At 40.9% G+C, this 20,648-nt stretch overlaps 1 protein-coding gene across 1 annotated transcript in view; it reads left to right on the top strand.

Moving 5' to 3' along the window:
- LOC116399716 (adhesion G protein-coupled receptor F5-like) overlaps window positions 1-20,298 on the top strand; it is a 29,207-nt gene extending 8,909 nt beyond the window's left edge. Inside the window, 18 exon segments of the mRNA XM_031877089.1 lie at window positions 9,493-9,663; window positions 10,272-10,313; window positions 10,892-10,951; window positions 11,036-11,131; window positions 12,230-12,336; window positions 12,426-12,484; window positions 12,574-12,713; window positions 12,796-13,002; window positions 15,012-15,203; window positions 15,309-15,446; window positions 15,543-15,577; window positions 15,579-15,722; window positions 16,591-16,755; window positions 16,855-18,252; window positions 18,379-18,420; window positions 19,386-19,448; window positions 19,631-19,697; window positions 19,776-20,298. Coding sequence (XP_031732949.1) covers window positions 9,493-9,663; window positions 10,272-10,313; window positions 10,892-10,951; window positions 11,036-11,131; window positions 12,230-12,336; window positions 12,426-12,484; window positions 12,574-12,713; window positions 12,796-13,002; window positions 15,012-15,203; window positions 15,309-15,446; window positions 15,543-15,577; window positions 15,579-15,722; window positions 16,591-16,755; window positions 16,855-18,252; window positions 18,379-18,420; window positions 19,386-19,448; window positions 19,631-19,697; window positions 19,776-19,846 — 3,197 coding nt within the window. The 3' untranslated portion in view covers window positions 19,847-20,298.
- Window positions 20,299-20,648: the final 350 nt, after the last annotated feature.

Genomic DNA, 20,648 nt, shown 5'->3' with positions numbered 1-20,648 from the left:
ATTGATTAAAATCCCTAGCCCTATTTTTAGGCCTCTGCTCGAAAATTGCATACCCATACTTAAAGACTGTACATCTGAAACTACAAGTTCTATTTTAATAATTTTGATGGTATAATACAGGTAAAACTTGTGAGAGACTTATTCAGATGTGTAAATATTGTGTATATGTTACTGGTTAATAGTGAATGAAGATGGCACACAGCTCAAATTGAAAAGTGTCAGGTTCGCCCGAAAAAAAAGCACTTTTATTGAACATTTTTTTTTAAATAATGCAGATTGAATCCTAAAATTACTCCACAGTCATAGTACAACAGGTTTGTGGTCTCTCTAAGCTAATTTTACTTAGATTGAGTGAAGCAGGCCAGCATAATAGGCGGTCTGAGTACAGAATTTCAATCCGAATTCTCATTTCTCTCTCATGCTCTATTCTAATTTTATATACTATATAACTATATATTTCACTTTTGTTATCACTCATATTATTCAATACATCCAAATACAGCCGTTTGAAATCATTTTGAGACAAGAGTCCTGTTAGAGCCTGTTTCTGGCTCTCATGCATAGGATTTTCTCAGTTGGTCTGTGTGTATGGGGCTGTAGCTCAGCCTATCATCGGTCGATTTCAGTCAATGAGCCCTCCTTCGACGCGTCAGAGTCTCAGGAAGGCGGGTGCCGAAGCGGGTGTTGATTGACATAAGTTTTAGTGAGTAAAGTTGCAAGAAGTGCCGCGTATCCCCAAGCGTAAAATTCCATTGGCCGAAATTCTGACCGCTGGCCCGAGGTGGGTTGACCCCCCTTCCACAGGAAACAGCTTGGCTGTAAGCAGGATGCGCTTAGCGGACATGACGGTAGCTTGAAAACGGACAATTTTCGATGTTTTTGTACTAATATTTCATAAAACGTGACCACAAACCAAGGATTTTTTCCGGTGGAGACCAGCACCATGGTACCTTTGTCCACTCACAGCGTTCTACTGGTTTCACGGAGAGAAAAACCGAAGGTATTTATGCTTTCTGTGTCAAATGCTAATGCTAAACGATGTGCGGATTAGCCGGCTAGCTGCTAGCTTCGTGGTGGAAATATTGATTTGAGGCACATATAACGCCGATTTCTGCCCAGGATTTCATGATTTTATGCCATATTTTCTAGATGCTTATATTAGTAGTCTATAGTTGTGTTTGGAGTGTGTAAGAAGTGACTTATATGATAGTGTTGCCCATACGTTGCAGTTTAATCCGGTAAAAAAAAAGTACACATGTACAATTCTGGCGAAAAATGTCCATTTTCCGAACAATATTTTCAGGGGTGGTGAGCCCGAGCGGCCCCCAAATGGGCCAGAAGGTTAACTATTACAGTCTTAAGTTAACACACAACTTAACTATAGGCTACCTATATATATATATTATTGTTATATAACATTTTAGATGATTACATATTAACCCTACTTATGTCACTTAAGGTGACCAACTGTTTAATGCTGAATACGCTGTTTTTTAGGCCCTATACACCTAAGAGTAATGCAAGCAGATTACATATTGTTATTACTGTTACATCGTAGGTGGTTAGCTATATGACCTATACGTGTCATTACATGAGTGTATGAGGGTTCTAGGAGTAGTTTGAACTACCTTATGGTTACTCCTTGAGGGTGGCTTCTTCTGCCCATTGCAGTGCTTTTGGTTGCTGAATAGTTTGAGTACCCAGGTATTATTTCTAACTGGGGCAAGGGGCTGCTATTTCTTTACGTGTGTCATAATTCATACAGATTCGCTGATGCCTGCTAATTATCATCATCATTATCAAGTGCCATCAATCTCTCATACTCAGTCTGGTACATTTTACTCAATTTTTCTATGTGTGTAACTATGGGGAACGGGTGAGTTGAGTACAGAACGAAAGTACCATGTAGTGGGACTACACAGCTTTTTATCTCATATGTAGTGGTCACTAGTAGGCACACTCTGTTAGGACCATGACAGCCCTGCTGCAACTCCCTTCTCTGATCATATTGACACCTGAGGCTATATTATTTAACTTGGATGCTGGGGCAGCATTTACTAATGGAAATCACCTGTTCTTGTCGAATGATGTCCAGGGCCTTGAACACTCTTTGGCCTCCTGGTAGACTGTCTCAATCAGGAATTGGTGCTGGGTATCCACAGTATCTATACTGCGGCATGACCGGCCTCCTGTTATCCGCCTAATTGTTTGGGAATTTGATGGAGTGACCGTCTCCCTAACCCTTCTGGACTTTTCACATGGATTAGTCCCTTTCGGCATCTGCAACAATTGTAATATAGTTAGTTGTCAGTCAAGCATTAGTCCTCAAAAAAGGATTAGTCGCTAATCCGGGACCTCTTTCGTTTCATGTACTATGGATAGATTTCCAATTGTCCTTCTTGAAATATTTCTGACAGCCACTCCTATGGGGACACTATGTCTTCACAACAGTTCCTGAATGTTGCTGGACATGAGTGCTTTGGCCAGTGTCAACCTTTGCACTCTGACCAGATTGGGATATTTCCTTCAAGTGCAATATCCACTCTGATGTGGCTTTCAAGTTTCACTGATTATCTTGTCACACTCCCTGTGTGGTGGTAAGGGTCATTCATCAGTACAGTTGTGAAAGGTACATTCCATAAGTGGACCCCTCTGCTGAATTGTAAATTGTAGCTTTGCCACCCAACACTAGTGTTGCATGTTGATGAGTGGTAGAGCCTGTTACCGTTGTTATGTACAATTTGTTATTTCCTCAGTTATCACTTGGGCTCTGTTACAATATCGCCATACTCTGAAGTCTGGGTCACTGCACCTCAAACATCTGTGAGGCCGTGGTAGGTGGAATTGTAAAGTGAGCCAGTGGTCTATGAGTTGTGGATGATCATTTCTATTTCTTTATCTGATGTTGTAGTAGGAGATCTGCCACTACATAGAACCTTGCCTCCAGGTCTCTAAAATATGTTGTTCTGCCATGAGACACGTTTATTTAGTTAGACGTGGGTCTTTCCGTCAGGGCTGGTGCTCTTGGAATCATGATCTGGTTCTTGTCTTCGTTTTGCTGCTGCGTCTTGATGTCCATTGCTTTTAACTGCTGTATTATGTTCTGATAGGACGGTGGCTCTTCAGGGGAGGGAGACCTGCTGAGGGGTTCTCAGTCAGGCAATAGGTCAAGGTAGATGTAACCTGTGAGGATTCTGGAGTCCGTCTTTGATTGTGCATCCTCCATGTCTTCATACAACAGTGTCTCCCCTTGCTATCTGCTCCTCCTTGGTGTGCTCCTTTGCAGTAGCGGGACAACTTGGATTGAGTATTGTCCTTTACTTCCCATCATTTTGGTTATCATGATTTTGACACAGGGGATGAGGATTAGGACCCCATCAGCATCAGGAGCATTGTAAGTAGTGCACTGACTATGAGCGCAATGATGCGTTGACATCCTCTATCCATTATGTCCTACCATTTTTGAGACCCGTAGGGCACTCCTGTTCTTCCGTTGGGACCGAAGGCATTTGCTATTCAGTGTGTGGATGACGTGGGTCATGTTGGCGGTGATGTCTACAGCCAGAGTACAAAATGTTCCTGTTTCATTTGGATGTAGTGCAGCACACAGACCACCTTGCTTAACTAGCAGGAAATCCAGAGCCGCTACGTGTTGGAGTAGGGCCATCCACTGGCTTTTGGCTGAGTCTGACAGGAATTTGAATCCTTCTGTGGTCTCATTGGCAAACTCTTGGAGATTATATAGGTGATGTTGTCAATGTGTTCTGCCAAGAATGGGACACCATAAAATGGAAACAGTCCAATTCCACATTTCTCTCCAATTCAGTAGAGGAAGGCTTTGATGGTGATTAACTTTGCCAATGACCTTGTGACCCTTTCATACAGGTGATGTTGCTCCAAAGAGACGTCTATCACGTGATACGGCAGTTTCAACGTTGCCTGTCCGCGACATGCATTGAAGTCTCTTGGTAAGATAGGGTAGGAATGCACCACTCCATGCACCACTGATGAGTGATTACTTGGGTACACCGGAATGAGTTGTGGTCCACTGAGGCTTTTTACCTCCGTTTGGTAGATGTCGCCAAGCTTGCATCCATAGATTTGTCCCTCGTAGGCTCTTGAGTCCTCATTATGTCCCGTGACACTTTCAGACACTTACTCCCATCTGTTGTTCTGTTCCATTTCCACATCTGCACCACTGTAATTACCTGGCAAGACTGGTATTCCGGCTATCTTACCTTCTTGGGTTGTGTCTGCTTTTTGGCTGATGGTGTTGGAATCATATAGCTCCCTCGAGGTGTACCTCCTGGGCTGGATGCATTATATCCTTCCGTAATCTTGCGGCAGCTGTAGCACACTGCCGTGTCAATGGTGCGACTATTGGTCGTCCTACTTCCTCCCAAGTCAATGGGACAGGTATTCGTACCAGATACAGCTTGGGTTGCCTCCTCTTATTCAGTCCAAATGACAGCTGTCGATGCCACTGGTTCCTGCCAGGGTGTGTGCATTGAAAGCATAGGTGTGATTTCGTCCCTCTGGTTGTCCGTAGGTTGTGTAGTGGGATGATTTCCTCTTGGTGCCTTGTCTAGTGTGGGACATGGCATGGTTTGCTGTCCTTCTAACCGTTACTTCTTCCGCCGCCGACGGGGTGGCCCCCCATTGCTCTAGAAGTGGAGGTGGGCTTGATATCTCCGCTGTTTTCTTTTGCAATGTTGTTCATAGTACGTCCCTATCTATTCTGGTTACGGAGAAGGGGCATTTGCCAACACTCTAAGCAGGGTGATGTAAGTTTCCAGTCCACATTGAAGATCTTTCAAATGTGCTGGTGTTGACAGGTCTGTCGGTTCCTGTCCAACACAGGGGGATTTTCTTGTTCGTCTTGTATAGTTGACTCTACTCCTTCTCCAGATATTACTCTTATACCCAGGAGAAGTGCTCCATGTCTTAGCCTCCAGCAACCTCATGGTTCTTCAGGGGGGGTCCTTCTGACATCGGCTTGAATCCTGGTCTATGCCCTCACCTGGGGTTGGTTTAGCTTCATCGTGCTGTCTTCTTCAACTTCCTTTTCCCTCGTAGCCGGTAACGGGGCAGTTGTAATTTGGGAGAGTGTACACATTAACAAATGAAAAAACATCAGACAGGGGGGGGACTTGAGAGAGAATGGGATAGAGGTCAATGAGGCTTGCTAAACGAAAGCAACATTACAGGGTCATTCATTCATTATTCCATAAAATCTGTTCGTAAGGGTTTTACGTATCTCACCCACTTGTCCCAGAGTTGAATAAACACATTTTTCTGAAGGCGAAGGGAAAAAGTGATCCTTACCATAACATAGATGTTGTTTACTATATCTATCCATTCCTGTATCGTGGGGGTCTCAGGAAGCAACCAGCGTTTTGTGAGTGCTTTTTTACAAGCTGTTATTAAAATGCCAAATAGGTATTCATCTGGACACCCAGGGGCAGGTCAGTGTTGAGTATGCTTTTTAATGTTTTATGAAAGGTTTTACCACTGGACACTCCAAGTACATGCCGGTGATTTGCTTCCCGAGCCCCACACCGTCTCCAACATGTAGCATCCCCTCCAGCAAAGCTTGCCTTCTGCTTCAGTGTGATAAAGAAACGAATAACACACTTCCACGCAAATTCCCGCCACATGTGAGAATTGGTGCATTTCCATTGAAATTTACACACATCCAACCAGTGCTTGTTTGATATTGAGAGGTTACCTTCTCTTTCCCATTTTTCCTTAACATATACTGCAGTGTGGGTTTTTTTTTGTCATAAGGCCTTTGTAGGATCTAGAGATAATTCCCTTATTTGAATCATTTTGGTAGGCACCGAGAAATATTCTCAGTATTGGGTCATCAAGGTCTGTTGTATTTCTAATGTTAAGTTCAAAATGGTTGCGTATCTGGAGGTATCTATAAAAATCTGATTCTTCAAGAGAATATTTTTTCTTCAGGTGTTCAAAGTCCTTTAGTTGTCCCTTTTCCATCAGAGAATAGAATGTTGTTATACCTTTTGGAATCCAGGATTTAAATCTATGATCCATTTCATTTGGTTTGAACCCCGGATCATAGGCACGCCATTGAAGTATTTGTAGTTTATGATCTAGTTTATATTCTCCTTCGATCACGTTCCAGATTTCTAAATGGAATTTGATCCATGGATTTTGTAAATTGTCTATAAGCTTTCCCAAGTTTTTGCAGTGGTGGGTCGTCAGGGCCTGCAAGGCCTTCTCTGCTGGCCTAAACAGAATCCCAAAGCTATATCTATTTTATAATTTAATAATTTTTCTTAAATACACTACATGTATTACAATTTGTTACGTGCCGTGTGTTGTTGTTGTGATTACACGCAGTGTCCTCTCGGGTGCCGCCCGTTACTAGAGGCCAGCTGGGCCCAATCAAAATCGGAGGCGTGGTTAAAAGGAGAGGAGCTCCGGAAGGACAGCCTTCTTCCGGGGCGAAGCCGCAACCAAGCCGCAGAGAGTGGTGCCGTGGATCTCTCCGGGTACAGCCGTGTGGGCTGGTGTCGCCATCGTGTTGGTGCGATTATCACTTTGAGTCGCCCTCTGACTATCAGAGGGTAGTTTTGTTTTGCCGCGGGCTTATCTCCAATAAACGATCCTTTGTTAAAACCCTTCACAGTGCTCTCTCTCTCTTCCCCCGGGTAAAGTAACACCGTTACTCCCCGCATCCCTTAGATGCCTAAAATGGGAACATAACACAATTTATAAAAATATTTTCCCCATTATCTTATTTTCTCATAGCACAGCTCCTGTCTTCCTCAGTTGCTCTGCTTCCAGTGTAGCTTGTTTTAAGTAGAGCTTTTATCCAATCAGATTTCACCTCTGTGTTTCTAGGTAAGAACAGAGGCCAGAGGCCTGCAGACTCACAAGTGCATCCATGTGCAGTTTAAGTGAATGGGGACGATATTGTTGATTGTCATAGTGTTCAACCAATCAGATCTTTAGTTTGACATGTTGGGCGTATTCTTTGATGTGTCAGCACCTGCTAGCCGGCCTATAATGACGTCAGCATTAGTGCAGCTCAGTGTCTGCCGCGAGGTGCAGAGTGTGCTGTGATTGGTCAGTGGGCGAGCACGTGACTATCGTGAAACGAAACTTAACAGCAGAGGCTTAGTCGGGTAGTGAATCACATCACGTGATGCAGCTCAGCCAATCAAATATGGGCATTCTGACTGAGTGAGATGTACCACACACCATGAAACATGGGGCTGAGACGAGGAAAGACATTGCAGAGCAGTACGTTCAATGTTCAAGTTGTGAAAGTAAAATCCTAAGACGATCTCTTTGGGCCGTGACTTGTCATTAAGGAATGATGGTGGGTCCCACAGCCAGACCAGCTGAGAACCACTGTCCTCCATGAGCGCAGTAAACATTATATTTACCTGAATATAAGCTTCTGCATTTTTCAAATGCTCGAGTACTATTCAAACGTATTGCAAGTCTCGTACCGAACGGTACGTACATAGATACGTACATTTACTACGTACATAGTTACAGCCTTAGAAACTAATAATAGCTGTGGTGCCATCATGTGGTTATAAGGTGGTATTTCAGCTGCAGGACAACAGTGAAGGCCTAGGTATAAAATGCAGGCCCGCCACTGAGTTTTTGTGGGCCAATACTGCATGCATTGGGGGATCATTCATAATAGAGAGTTCAATATCTTTCCACCTGGCACAATAAGTTGTGGTACACGTGTTAATTAAGGATTTAATCTGGACAGCATAGAAGTAATTCTTAAAATTGGGTAGACCCATTCCTCCTTCCTCTTTTGGGAGTTGTAGAGTTTTAAATGTAATCCTTGTTTTTTTCCCTTGCCAAATAAATCTTGAAATTCGTTTTGGGGGAATTTCTACAGTTTCTACAGCAAGTGCTTGAAATAAGAACAGATATCGTGGGAGAATATTCATTTTTACAGATGGCTTAGTCCGAGGAAAGAAATAGAGTTCCATCGATGTATGTCATCTTTAATTTTTGTTAAGAGGGGGGTGTAATTTATCTCTGTCAATGTTGAGATATTATTCGGTAGGTGTATTCCTAGGTATTTCAAGGAGTTCTGGTCCCAGTTAAGGTGAAATTTCTCTCTAATGTTTTTAGGAGGTGTACAATTAAAAGTCAAAATTTGTGTTATTTGCAGATTTAGTTTATATCCTGCATATCTACCAAATGTTTTTAGCAGGCTCATTAATTCAAAAAAGGAGTTAGAGGGGGTACTTAAATAGATCAAGATATCATCAGCATACAGGGCCACCCTGTGGGTGTTTGTAGGTTTTAACATATAACATAATCATCAGGTTGGACTGCACTCCAAGGATCTGGAGGTCATCTGCAAAGCGACAATCAAACAAATGTTTGGGAATGGCTGGTTATAGCCGTCCATGGTTCTCAGACTATACTCTCAAGTCTCAACCACTCCGCGATCTCATGAAAACCGCAGTTCAGAACAAAACCGTTCTTCTGCAATGGACCACCATTGCGGAAAATACTTTCATGCTATTTAAGGCTGATCTGTTAAGTGCACAGGCTCTGATTAACACAGACTACTCCAAACCTTTTCACTTGTTCGTAGCAGAAAAACAAGGATTTGCTAATGCAGTCCTGACACAAGGAGAGCACAAGCAGGCCATACCCTATTTCAGCACACAACTCAACCCAACCTTCTGAGGCATGAGACCCTGTTACAGGGGATTGGCTGTTGCTGCTTATGCAGATGAAATGGCATGTGAATTGGCACGCAGGACAAGTTTCACTTGGTTGCAATCTGCAGCCTCACTGCTAGATGGAGCCATATTCTACACACTGCACCTTTAAGTTATTCAGTATATACAAAATTGTTTTCCATCTTGTGATGTATTTTAAATATTTTACACATTGAATTGACAGCACATAGCGCAAGTTGTATTTTATTATATATATGTTTATTTTATTTTATTTCCATCTCCAAATTTGGCATGCATAATTTCTCAAGTTCCATGATATAGATATGAACACATTTTGTATTGATTCACAGTTGATTGATCTGTTTTAGTGTGTGAAATATATTTGACAAAAGCAGCACTAAGTTCAAAATGCACCAGCAGCTAATCATGACACTCAATGACAACATCAGATGATGACTCTGACTGGCAAAATGTCAAGAAATCTTTTAACTGGCGGCTCAGGAAAAAACAAGGTGTTATCAGAGTGTACCAACCCAACTCAAACTGATACTGTGTCTGTACCAATCCATGAAGTCAAGTGTCACAATGAACAAACATAGCTGGTAGGACAGTTCAGCAGCATGAGATGCTCTTGTGAATGTCACATTGAAAATATTTTAGACAACATCAAACACATAAGTTTGTTTTTTGTAACTACAAATATTATACAGGTTTTCAAGGCTCTATTTACATCGAATATATGTCTTTGAAATGTGTTATACATGCACATGTTTTACACAATGTATATGATTGTCTCCAGTTTGCTCTCCGAGCAGCGCCGGTTATCAATGCAGATGTGAGGACCAGTATCGTTGGTCATGTGACCAGTGTCTCCAGTACGGATCCTGTGACAACATCACTGAGGACACATGTGGATGCATCAGTGCCATTCCTCCTGATGGACAACACTGCCAGCCTGCTGATCAGCACAGTAAGTTGATCTGTAGTCGTTATTGCTTTCAAGCCAGAATGTGATGTGCCTCATTGTAGAAACCCTTTTTCAACTCATGCTTTTGTATAAAAATTTAAATGAAGATAAGACACTTAGTGTGGCTGGGTATAGTTTAAAAAATGCCATTACCAATGCCAGTGCTCCTAAATTGATACCGGTACCAGTGGGGTGCACTGCACAGCGTTCATACAGATGTGGTCCCCCAACCTACGTGGCGGGACCTAATTATCGCGGACGCATGGTGCCCACCCTCCAATTCCTCCCAAGTTAAAACTTTAGCTCAGTCGGCATTATTCTCGTTGCCTGGAGCTGCTGCGATAGTGGGCCAATCAGTGGCCCTAAAAGTTAATGCATGCTCTTTTCTTGATTGTGAATTGGGTCGCAATAGTTTGTCAATTATTGCAATTGTCTTTTCCTTAAATGAAAGATGACTCCACTTTTTGAAATGTAATATCTGGAAGAATGACGCGAGTTATAGTCAAGCAATTAAAGTGTACAGTGGTAATTACCTTTGATGTGTCAGTCTCTATATTTCCCTATATTTGTATCTATTCAGCAGCGACTCCTCTCTCTCTTCCTGCTTACAGACTTTACAGCGTGTCCTATTTCAACAACAACTCCATCAACAAGTAAGACTGGGAAGACAGTATTGAACTTATGACAAGCACAAAACATATTTACAAATAAGATTTAGGCAACACTCTGACAAATAAATGTTCAAATGGTCTTTTCAGATTCCAAAAAATGATTTAAAAGTTAAATATATAATAAATACATTTATATTTTCAAGAATTGCATATGATCAGAATATTGCTGATCCTGACTGAACATGTATTGCCAAATCACATCGTAACACCCAAACTACACCAAGAATAGTTGCAATGTTCTTCATGCTTATAACATGGTAGTTATACCATGGTATTAGGTATTCAAACTATGCATCCATTGCAGTGCAGTATACATGTTGTAAAGGCAACTGATCAGGGCTAGAATACTGTTGCCTTATACTGTCAGCAGTAACACACTGTTATGAAATGTCTCTAGAATTCTGACATCACCATCAGCTGTCTTTACCAGTGGGTATTTAGAAATGTGTGCTGGGACATCTCATCCCTGGTTGACATTTATTAAAATATTTTCTGTAATATACCTTCACTTGAAGGATTTCACTTTCCAATGTAACATGATTATAAAATCATCTTTTCAGCTGCAACAACAGGCGTGATCACAACAGCAGTAACCACAACAACTACAACAATTGGAACAAGTAAGTGATGGAAAAATAATTGTTTTAGCACACAAATAAAAAATAAAAAACATTATAGTTAATCAGTTGTTACCTCCACTCCAGCTCCAACCCCCAAAACGGCTACAAGTACCAAGGCTACAACCACTACCACCACCAGAGTTTCTCCCACTATCTCCACCACTACTGACAGCCAAACAGGTATTGTTTCATTGCCCAAAAAATGGTCCTTCGGATCCATTTATGATCACTAAATGTATCTTGTATTATTAATTACATTACTTAAATCAGATGTCTTAAACACCACTGTTCCAGTTGTCTCATTTGATGATGTAATGTCAGGCACTAGAATACCATTCATACACATATTTAAAAAAAACTTTACCTCATTTATGGCTTCAGAGTCAGGGGCTTAATTATAAACAGAGCAGACAGTGCAGTTGCACTGGGGTGCATGCCCTCCAACAATATATTGGGCAGAAAACAGGCCCTTGCAAGTAGTTCAGACTAACACCTCAGTCACTCCAAGTGGCTTTTTTGTACGTCTCCACATTTTACATCCACCTACCAAATTTCATACATGTAAGTGAAACCTCAATGAACGGCTTCATTTAAAATGTATATTCAAGCAACTTTGTATAGGGGGCTTTGAAAGGAGCCATTTTGGCACTCCAAAGCCAGAGACCCCTAGAATATACCATTTTCCTCACATGTGATGCGTATGCAAACTGTCCCAACTTTCTGAGCATGTTAAGCCCCTCGAAAAGGTGATTAATTTGCATATTTAATAATTCCTTCCTTTAATAGGGTCCTCGCACAGAGGTCAGTACTCGAGCCCTTAATATATACAGTACAATTAACAATGATAAAATGCTACGTTATGCTACAAATACTGTTCAAGTATTGCACATATTGCACTGTTCAAAGTAGGGGGCTATACTTTCCCATACAGTGTGTGTGTGTTTGTTAAATCATCTACCAAATTGCACTGAATACTGCTGGATTATCGGCCTGCCTATATAAATTCCGCCAGCCACGTTACAGCTCAAAACTTCAATGGCAAAGGATGTTTTAAGAGGATATGAACACTTTTGAGAGAAATGGTTTTATACACCATTGATATGCACTGGTGTTCAAATAGATCCTACAGTGAGCCATGGTTTATTGTCCACTCTCTTGTGTTTTTTCTTTTGTGTCCTGTCCATCTGACTTTTTTGTACTGGTGTTTGTCAGTTTCTTTAAAGCATAAGTATTTAACCATAGCTTTGCTCATGTATTTCATCTCTTTTAAATAAACAGAATTCAACGTGGAAATGTCTGTCGAATTAAACAAAACCTACACAGACGATTTAAATAATGCATCAAGTTTTGCATACAAGGATCTTAGGAAAAATATTCGTACAGTGGTAAGTGCATTGATAACACCATATTCAGTTGGTCCTTGTATTTTCAGTTCTTCGTGTTCCGATGTTGATATTATTAATCTCTTCCACAGTTATTTAACCAGTATAAGGGAATCACAGGGTTTGTCAATGTCTCTGTGACCGGATTCAGGTATTGGCAATTCTTCTGTCAAAAATGTTTGGAAGCAGGAACCCGTACACATTTTACACCACAACGCTGACTTGTGTTTGTTCTTACAGGGAAGGAAGCATAATAACAGACTTTGATATTCTGACAACGGAAATTAATCCATCTGAAGTGGACAATGCAAATAAAAACCTTCCAGAAGCAATGCTACACATTGCTTCTGTTATTGGCTCAGTTACTGCGCTGTTCAACAGTAAGTTCAAAAAAGCTAGTAGGTAAGACATTTTTGTTTACTTGATTGAATTCCAAACTGATATCTTTTCATTTTTCCAAAGGTCAAACTCGCATTGTTCCTCCAGGCCCCCTTCTAACTGGCGAACCCATGAAGCTGATGTGTGAGGACAACCTGAATGAGGCAGTCATGACCGGTTCTGTGTGGAAATTGAATGGAAAGAAAATTGAAATCGATGGAAGGATTACAAAAACTGATTCTGGTTTGACCTCTAGCCTTCAAATTGAGAACGTCATCCTTCGTGATATTGGTAAGTCAAAGCTAGCTGAATTTGTTGACTAATAAGAAATAAATTACCACAATATCACTTTGCAATTTGTATAAAGCAGTAGTTACCTCACCACTCAAAGCTGGGTTCTACATTCCATATTTATGTGAATTGAGATCAGATATATCATAGTTTGGGGATTCTATTCCTGTTATGTCAGAATATTGTGAATAAATATTAAAGTTGTCTTTTCCTGTGTTAGAGTAAAATTACTTTTTTTGTTTTTGTTTTAGAGAAATTAATTCCTCTTCTTGTTTTAGGAAATATTTGGCACCTACAGTATGTGTTCGGTGTTGATAGTAAATTAAGTGAATCGAAGCAAAAAAACTGTGCGTACTATATTGACCAAAAAAGCAGAGTTGTCCTGCTTGCGGAGCCATGCTTGCAGTGCCTACATGTACCAGGATGCATTGCGCGCTAGCTTCTGTCCAACAGTGCCTCTATATGCCCCTTATCCCTCCACTCAGCAGCTGGGATGCAAAACATAGGAAACTTCTGTTGGTCCTTTGCTTAATCCTGCCGGAACATGATCCCGAAACCTTCCAGAATGAGATCGGCAAATCAAAATATTTAAATACATAATACAAAATAATATGCAACTCCGTGCTTAATGCGACTTAAAAGGGCATACACTCAGGCCGAAAGCCCCCTGGGGTCTATTGGAGACTGCTCCGACATCGGCAACAGTGAGGGCTCCCATTGGTTAGTTGACTGTGGTTTTGAGGCCTTGATTGTGTTGTTTTGGCCATCGCCGTCTTGGTTTTTTCCAACCACAAATGACACGAGAGTTTGGAGCTAAGCACGACCAAACATTGAACAAAAATTGCTCCAGGTATGGGTATGAGGATTAGTTAGAGTACTGATGGGCAGGTGGCACCTTGCATGGTAGCCCCTGCCATCAGTGTATGAATGGGTGAATGATGACCTTTAGTGTTAAAGCCCTTTGAGTAGTTGGAAGACTAGAAAAACCCGATACAAGTACAGTCCATTTACCATCTTAATTTCATGAACTGAAAACACACTGGGTTTTTTAGTCTTAGAACTTTAACCCACACACAGTGTCACAAACAACTCCCACAGGACAACGCTGTGGTAGCGACCTGTCAATCACAATGTAGCCCCTCCCTAAATCATATCCTTTTTTATGTCTATTTTACTCTAAATGGGACCATAATTTATAAAATGAACATCATGCTGTATTGAAGAATACTTTAAACTAGCAATTGAGACCATAAACTCATGTTTACAATGTCGACTGAGGTAATAAATCAGTCATTTTCAGACTTCTTTTTGCAACCAGGATTCGCCCCTGATGGCCATTAGAAAGAATGCAGGTTTAAAGCTTCATTTTTCAGAACCGGAAGTTGCTGCAATCCCCAGAGCTACTGGGAGTTTGTGCTGTGAGATGAAATTAGTGTAATTATATATTTTGTATATAATTCCCATCGTTGTGCGCATAGTGTTTACTCGGCTCCATTGTCATGTCAGAAGAAGCAACAATATCTTCTATCGGTGCGCCGCACACAGCGTTGTTTATTGTGTCATTCTTGTTTAGTTTCAGCACAGCAGCAACCTGTGTGTGGTTTTGATGCTTGCAGTGCACACATGGCAGATGTTTGCCTTCAGGACTTTCTCCCACAAATCTTGTAATGTTTAGACAATAATCTCACTTGGTTAGGTTTAGGAAAAGATCATGTTTTGGGTTTAAATAAACAATTTCTGGCAGAAAGCCCTCAGGGTCAATATAGCACGCACTAAGGAAATGCTTCAATGGACTACATTTACCATCAACACTGATTGGACATCCACTTAAAAAGTGGACACATTGTCCCTTTTTAGCTGGCATACTAGCCACAACATTCATCTCGAAAAATAATGTCAATGTATCAGTATCAAAAATGTTTAGTAACAGCTATAGTGAAAAGTTAGAATGTTTCTTTATTTTACAGCATAAAATTGCAACCATTGACACTTGCTTCTCTTAATCACAGGACGTTACGAATGTACTCTGACGGGCGGAATCATAACTTTCAGGCAAAAAGGAGATGTAACGGATATCACACAAGCTCCCAATATACGACTGCGGAGGGAAGTCAATGCTAAATGTAAGGAGGGAGAGACACAACCCCTTGAGTGTTGTGTGCAGTCCCCCTATAAGATCGAGTGGGTAGGACTGGACTATAGTAAGTATCAAGTGACGTTGAAAACTACTCAATCTGACCATACTGAAACGCTGGACTCAGCTATTTGCAGTTTCTCTCGTTAACAACACTGTTTAACGTTCACAGGCCAAGTCGATGGAGGAAACTGCATCAAGTATGATTACTCGTTCGAGAGCTGCAGCGTAGCAAAGGAAATGGTTTTCACTTGTAAAGTCAAGGATAAATCTAATCAAGATCAAACTAGGTTGAACGTTTTCATAGACGGTAAGAGCAACACTTAAAATATGATTTTGCTGTTCCCTAAGATGTTTTTTTTTGCCATCTTCATGTGAGACACTAATTGATAATTTAACTCTTCAGATGTATTATGTGATGATCCTCCATATGGGGATGGAAAAAAAAGACGACGAATCAAGCATAGAATGTGATGAAGGTCTAGCAGGGTTCAAGAAGGCGCGGTGTCAGCTACCAGGAGAGTGGAAACTTTTGGAGGACACCTGCATTGTAACAAAAATCAATGAATTGTTAATTGCTTCGGAGGTAGGTGATCAATTATGCCATTTCACCAATATGTAGCTTCAACTTAACTCAACTTCTAGTCTGAGCCATATCATCTTCATGACATGACATTTTATGTTGTATCCTGGTTTTAATCAGGTTGTGGATTTGATATGAAAACATTCACTAAGACAACTGGTCAATAATGATTCTATTATAGATGTGTCTGATGCTTCTGTGATGTAAGGTATCTGGTATGTACTGAGGTGCAGGGATTATCAGTAGCAGACTTGCCATTGTGAATGTCCTGACCAAATTGTATGAGACAATGTTTATTTAAAGTTATTACGAGGAAATGAATTTCATGTTAATTATGGCGGTCCCTTGTTGACAAAAGCGGTGGTGTTTCTGAGCACCAGAGTCCCTTAAGAAAACCTCTCATTTTACTGCAGCGGGGCCTGACAGTCTGCCCCACGCATTCCTGGGTCTGGTTCTCCCGTGTCTCCCTTCCTCCAAGTTAAAACAATTATTTACATCATTAATTTGAGCTTATCAATTTTGAACCAGGACCTTCACTATTTGGATGAAGACACTTTTGAACAATAATGTGCGTCAGATGCAGTAGGCTACAGCTGTTATTACAATGTGTCAAATACATTTTTATTAACATTCAAGTAAATATTGGATGCACCCAGTATGGCAGATACACAATATTAAAGGACTCAGATCGAGATCGGTCCAAAATAACTGAGACATCCTTAAGACCAGCCAATTCTTTTAGCCTGCTCTTTCCTCTTGTGGCTTGAAAGGTGCACAGCTGTTGTCTGTAGCAGTTTCTAGTGACCAGGAAGAAACATCTCTGCATATGTCATGAATATGTTTTTGTGTTTCTGATGTTTCATTCTTTTAGAATTTGAATGAGGAGACGGTGCCAGAATTTGTGGCGAATCTAAGTATGATTGTCAGAAATGAACAAACTCAAGTTTCTGATTCACCTGCAACCATATCCGCTATCGTTGACATCATAGGGAACATAGCCAATATCGGTGATGAAATCAGTGCATCTGACATAAAGGTATGTTAAACCTTCCCCTCTGTAGCCTGTTAATAAAGGTTATGTGTGTACTTTGTGAAGAGGCCCCACCCTCACAATGAAATGTCTCTTCATCTGCAGGATGTACTTCAGGATGTACTTGAAACAGTTGATGTCATCATTGGTGATGATTCAAGAGAGTCCTGGGAATTTCTGAATGCAAATGAAACCAGTAATACGAGCTCAAGTCTACTGGGTTCCATGGAGACCCTCGCTAGTAGATTGGTGGAGGAGGTTAACTTTACGACTCCACGGATCATATTAAGCAGTACCACATTTAACAACTGCTTCATGGCAAATCTGAATTCAAGCGTCTTCTTAGAACTACCAGACGACCCCAACCTTATCAATGTCTTTATCACCACCATTACCTTTGCTACTCTTAACAATGTTATGCCGGCGCGGAACTCCAGCCTCTTCAATGCCACCAACAATGAGACTGTCATCAATGCTGCTGTCGTGCTTGTCCAAATAAATATGAATGAAACAATTCAGAATGTTACTCTGCGCTACAGAAAGCTGAACAAGTCGCTGTCACAAGTCCCACAGTGCGTCTTCTGGAACTTTACAGTCTTTAATAATCTGGGTGGTTGGGATGATGAGGGCTGTACATTTATTTCCGACATAAACGACATAGTAACCTGCAACTGCAACCATCTCACCTCCTTCTCAATTCTGATGGCGACTGACATCCCTCCAGGGCTGGGAGTCGCCTTGGATATAATCACTTATGTTGGGGTTGCGATATCTCTGGCAAGCTTAGTTATATGTCTGATAATTGAAGGATACGTTTGGAAAGCCATTACCAGAAATAGCACTGCCTTCATGCGTCATGTTTCCATCATTAACACTGCCCTGTCTCTGTTGATCGCCAACATCTGTTTCATCATCGGAGCCTCTATTGCTAAGAACCCCCTCGAAAACCCAGGGGAGAACTTTGTGGTTCCAGTTGGACCATGCAGCACAGCAACATTTTTCATGCACTTTTTCTACCTCGCTGTGTTCTTTTGGATGCTGGTGTCAGGCCTACTGCTCTTCTACCGGACGGTTATGGTCTTCTCCCACATGTCCAGGTCAACCATGTTGGGCATTGGCTTCCTATTAGGCTATGGGTGCCCTCTGATTATAGCTGTTATTACTGTTGCTGTCACAGCACCAGGAAATGGATACATCAGGAAAGACAAGGCTTGTTGGCTCAACTGGTTTGAGACACATGCCCTGCTGGCCTTGGTGATACCTGCCTTGGTAATAGTTTCCATCAACCTCATAATTGTAATCGTGGTCTTGTTCAAAATGCTGAGAAGAGGTGTGGGAGACGCTGCCCAAACAGATGAAAGGCACACACTGGTGGTCATTCTAAGGTGTGTGGTCATTTTGACTCCTTTATTCGGACTGACCTGGGCTTTAGGAATCGGAACCATGATATCATCAACAAATAAGGGAATCCACATTGCCTTTGCCTTCTTCAATTCACTACAGGTATTTGCCACTATTGAAATACGTTGTAATTTAATAATTACATGGCAGTATTTTTGTGTAATGAAACACTTTGTGTTCCGTCCTTTCGATTCTAAAGATATCTGCATGTCATCTGCCTTTCCTCAGGGTTTCTTCATTTTAGTGTTCGGGACACTGTTTGATTCAAAGGTAAGTTGGCTTCAAGGAAATAGTTTTTTTTAGGAAATGCACTTATTTGCTTCTGGAAGAGATCGATGAAAAGCAGTGGAGGGAGTATTTAAATCCTGCATTTCATAAATTATTCTCAAACGATAGTACAGTAGTATTGTGACTCAAATGTACTTACAGTATCAAAAATAAAAGTACTCCTTATTGAGCAGAAGGGTTCCTATCAATGTTATTGATATGATTATATATTCTATAATTACATTATCATGATAAAGCAGTTTTTTTTACTGTTGTAGTTGGCTGATGTGTAGCTAATTGCTACTACTTAGCTATTCATTGTATTTTCAGTTTTCTGTGTGTAATCTGCGAAGTAATTGGTAACAGTACAGAAGTACAATATTTCCCCAGGATTGTAGTGGGGTAGAAGTATTATGTAGCACAAAATATAAATACTCAAGTTAAGAACAAGTACCTCAAAACTTTACTTAAGTACAGCACTTGAGAAAATGTGGTACTTTCCACCTGTGCCACCTTCATGTATGCACTAAAGCCTCGGTTATACTCCCAAACAGGTGCATTCAGCTGCAGACACAACGTAATAGTTCTGTTTATACTGTAGCTTAGCAACAAATTGCCAATACCCCTACACCCACTGATGACAAAATGTACATCATGTGGACTCTAGTGGACCCTCGCTTACTCTAAAAGTAGAATTTCGGCTTGAGTGTGGAGCTTAGAGACAGGAGGCAATTAGCTTAGCATAAAGACTGGCAGCAGCTAGCCTGGCTCTGTCCAAAGTAAAAAAATCTGCCTACCATTACCTCTAAAGCTCACTTAAAAACACATCATTGGAAAGCGAGTAAGCTTATTACCCACAATGTCAAACTGTTACTTTTAAGCGTTAGTCTTGCTAAATATATACCAAATTGCATAGTAGTAGAACATACTAAAATCTGACATTGACATAAATTTGATTGTGCCTTTAGATCCGTTCTATCCTGTCAAGAAAAATACCTACATCAAGCACAGGCTCAAATAATACAACAAGAGTAAGTATTTTTTATTTTATTTCCCAAACATAAACTCTGTTAAATTCATGTAGGTTTTCCTTGTTCCTAATGATGCATGCCTGTAGTTGAATCTACAGGCTTTTAATCAATCAATCTCAATGACAATTACGCAAGTCTTTTCTGCAATCACTTACTTTTACATGCACTTTTTTCTACCATAGAGTACCAGTGGTGGCATTGCCTCTCACAGTGGACTAAGCTGGATAAATCGACTGCGTGGAAGAAGATGCAAGTAGTTGTTTTCAATTTTGCAATTTTTCCGTCCATTTGAATTAGCTGTTAACAATTTGTTTTTTTGTCTTTCAGATATGTACCATTTGTCAGAAGCGGCAAACTCAAGAAGCAACGGTGCATCGGAGTCATTCAGCAATATCTGAGTCAGCGCTTCAACTGTTCATATAAAATGTGTTTCATTACTGACTTAAAAGATCAGCCAGTTATTGTTTATAATAACAAACTCAAAGACATAAAGTTCACTTGGATGTTCTCAGTTTTCTAATGAGAAGCCCTAGAAAAGCAAGCGTGACGTGTCTGAATGTAAAGTTTTGTGTTATTTGATAGTGAATAAAAAACTGTGAAATGGTACTTTTGAAACATATGCCTTGTGCTGCTGATTTTGAAATGTAAAGTCTACTGTTTCTTCGTTTGGTAAGAAGCACAAAAGCCAGTCCGGGGGGGATAATGTAGCATTCTGGTGTACTCTGATAAGAAAATGAAGTGATAAGACAAGTCCTCTTCATCATCTCATCAGTATCTGGGCCTCATGTTTCGTGGTCATAAAAGTTAGCACCATGAAATTGCCTCATTCTACTTTGAGTTAAAACAAACAACCTGCAACCAGATGCGCCGGTGTTCCGGTTTAACGTTAATGAGTGACCGTGTGGACTGAACCGGAACACCGGGGGGGGCTGCATGTTTTATCACGTTACGTTTTTTCCTCCTAAATCGCGATAATGCCGAACGTTAACAATCGACAAAGTTCCGCATGCACAACGTAACTTAAACTTTAACAGAGGGAAATGAAGACGCTGTAGACATCTTAACGCTGATTGGCCAAGACTCGACACGTCAAAGATGTTTTATTGCAAAGACCACGACATAAACTTTTCTCCTCGTCTTACTTCAATCTGAGAAACGCTGGCTGGCCAGTTGACCCCCCCCGAAAAGTGACAAGTTTGC

This window comes from Anarrhichthys ocellatus, unplaced genomic scaffold (genome assembly GCF_004355925.1).
Source record: "Anarrhichthys ocellatus isolate YVR2014 unplaced genomic scaffold, GSC_Weel_1.0 scaffold125, whole genome shotgun sequence".
Classification (NCBI taxonomy): domain Eukaryota; kingdom Metazoa; phylum Chordata; class Actinopteri; order Perciformes; family Anarhichadidae; genus Anarrhichthys; species Anarrhichthys ocellatus.
The sequence above is the reverse complement of the archived record's forward strand: the minus strand, read 5'-3'. Positions and strand labels throughout refer to the sequence as shown.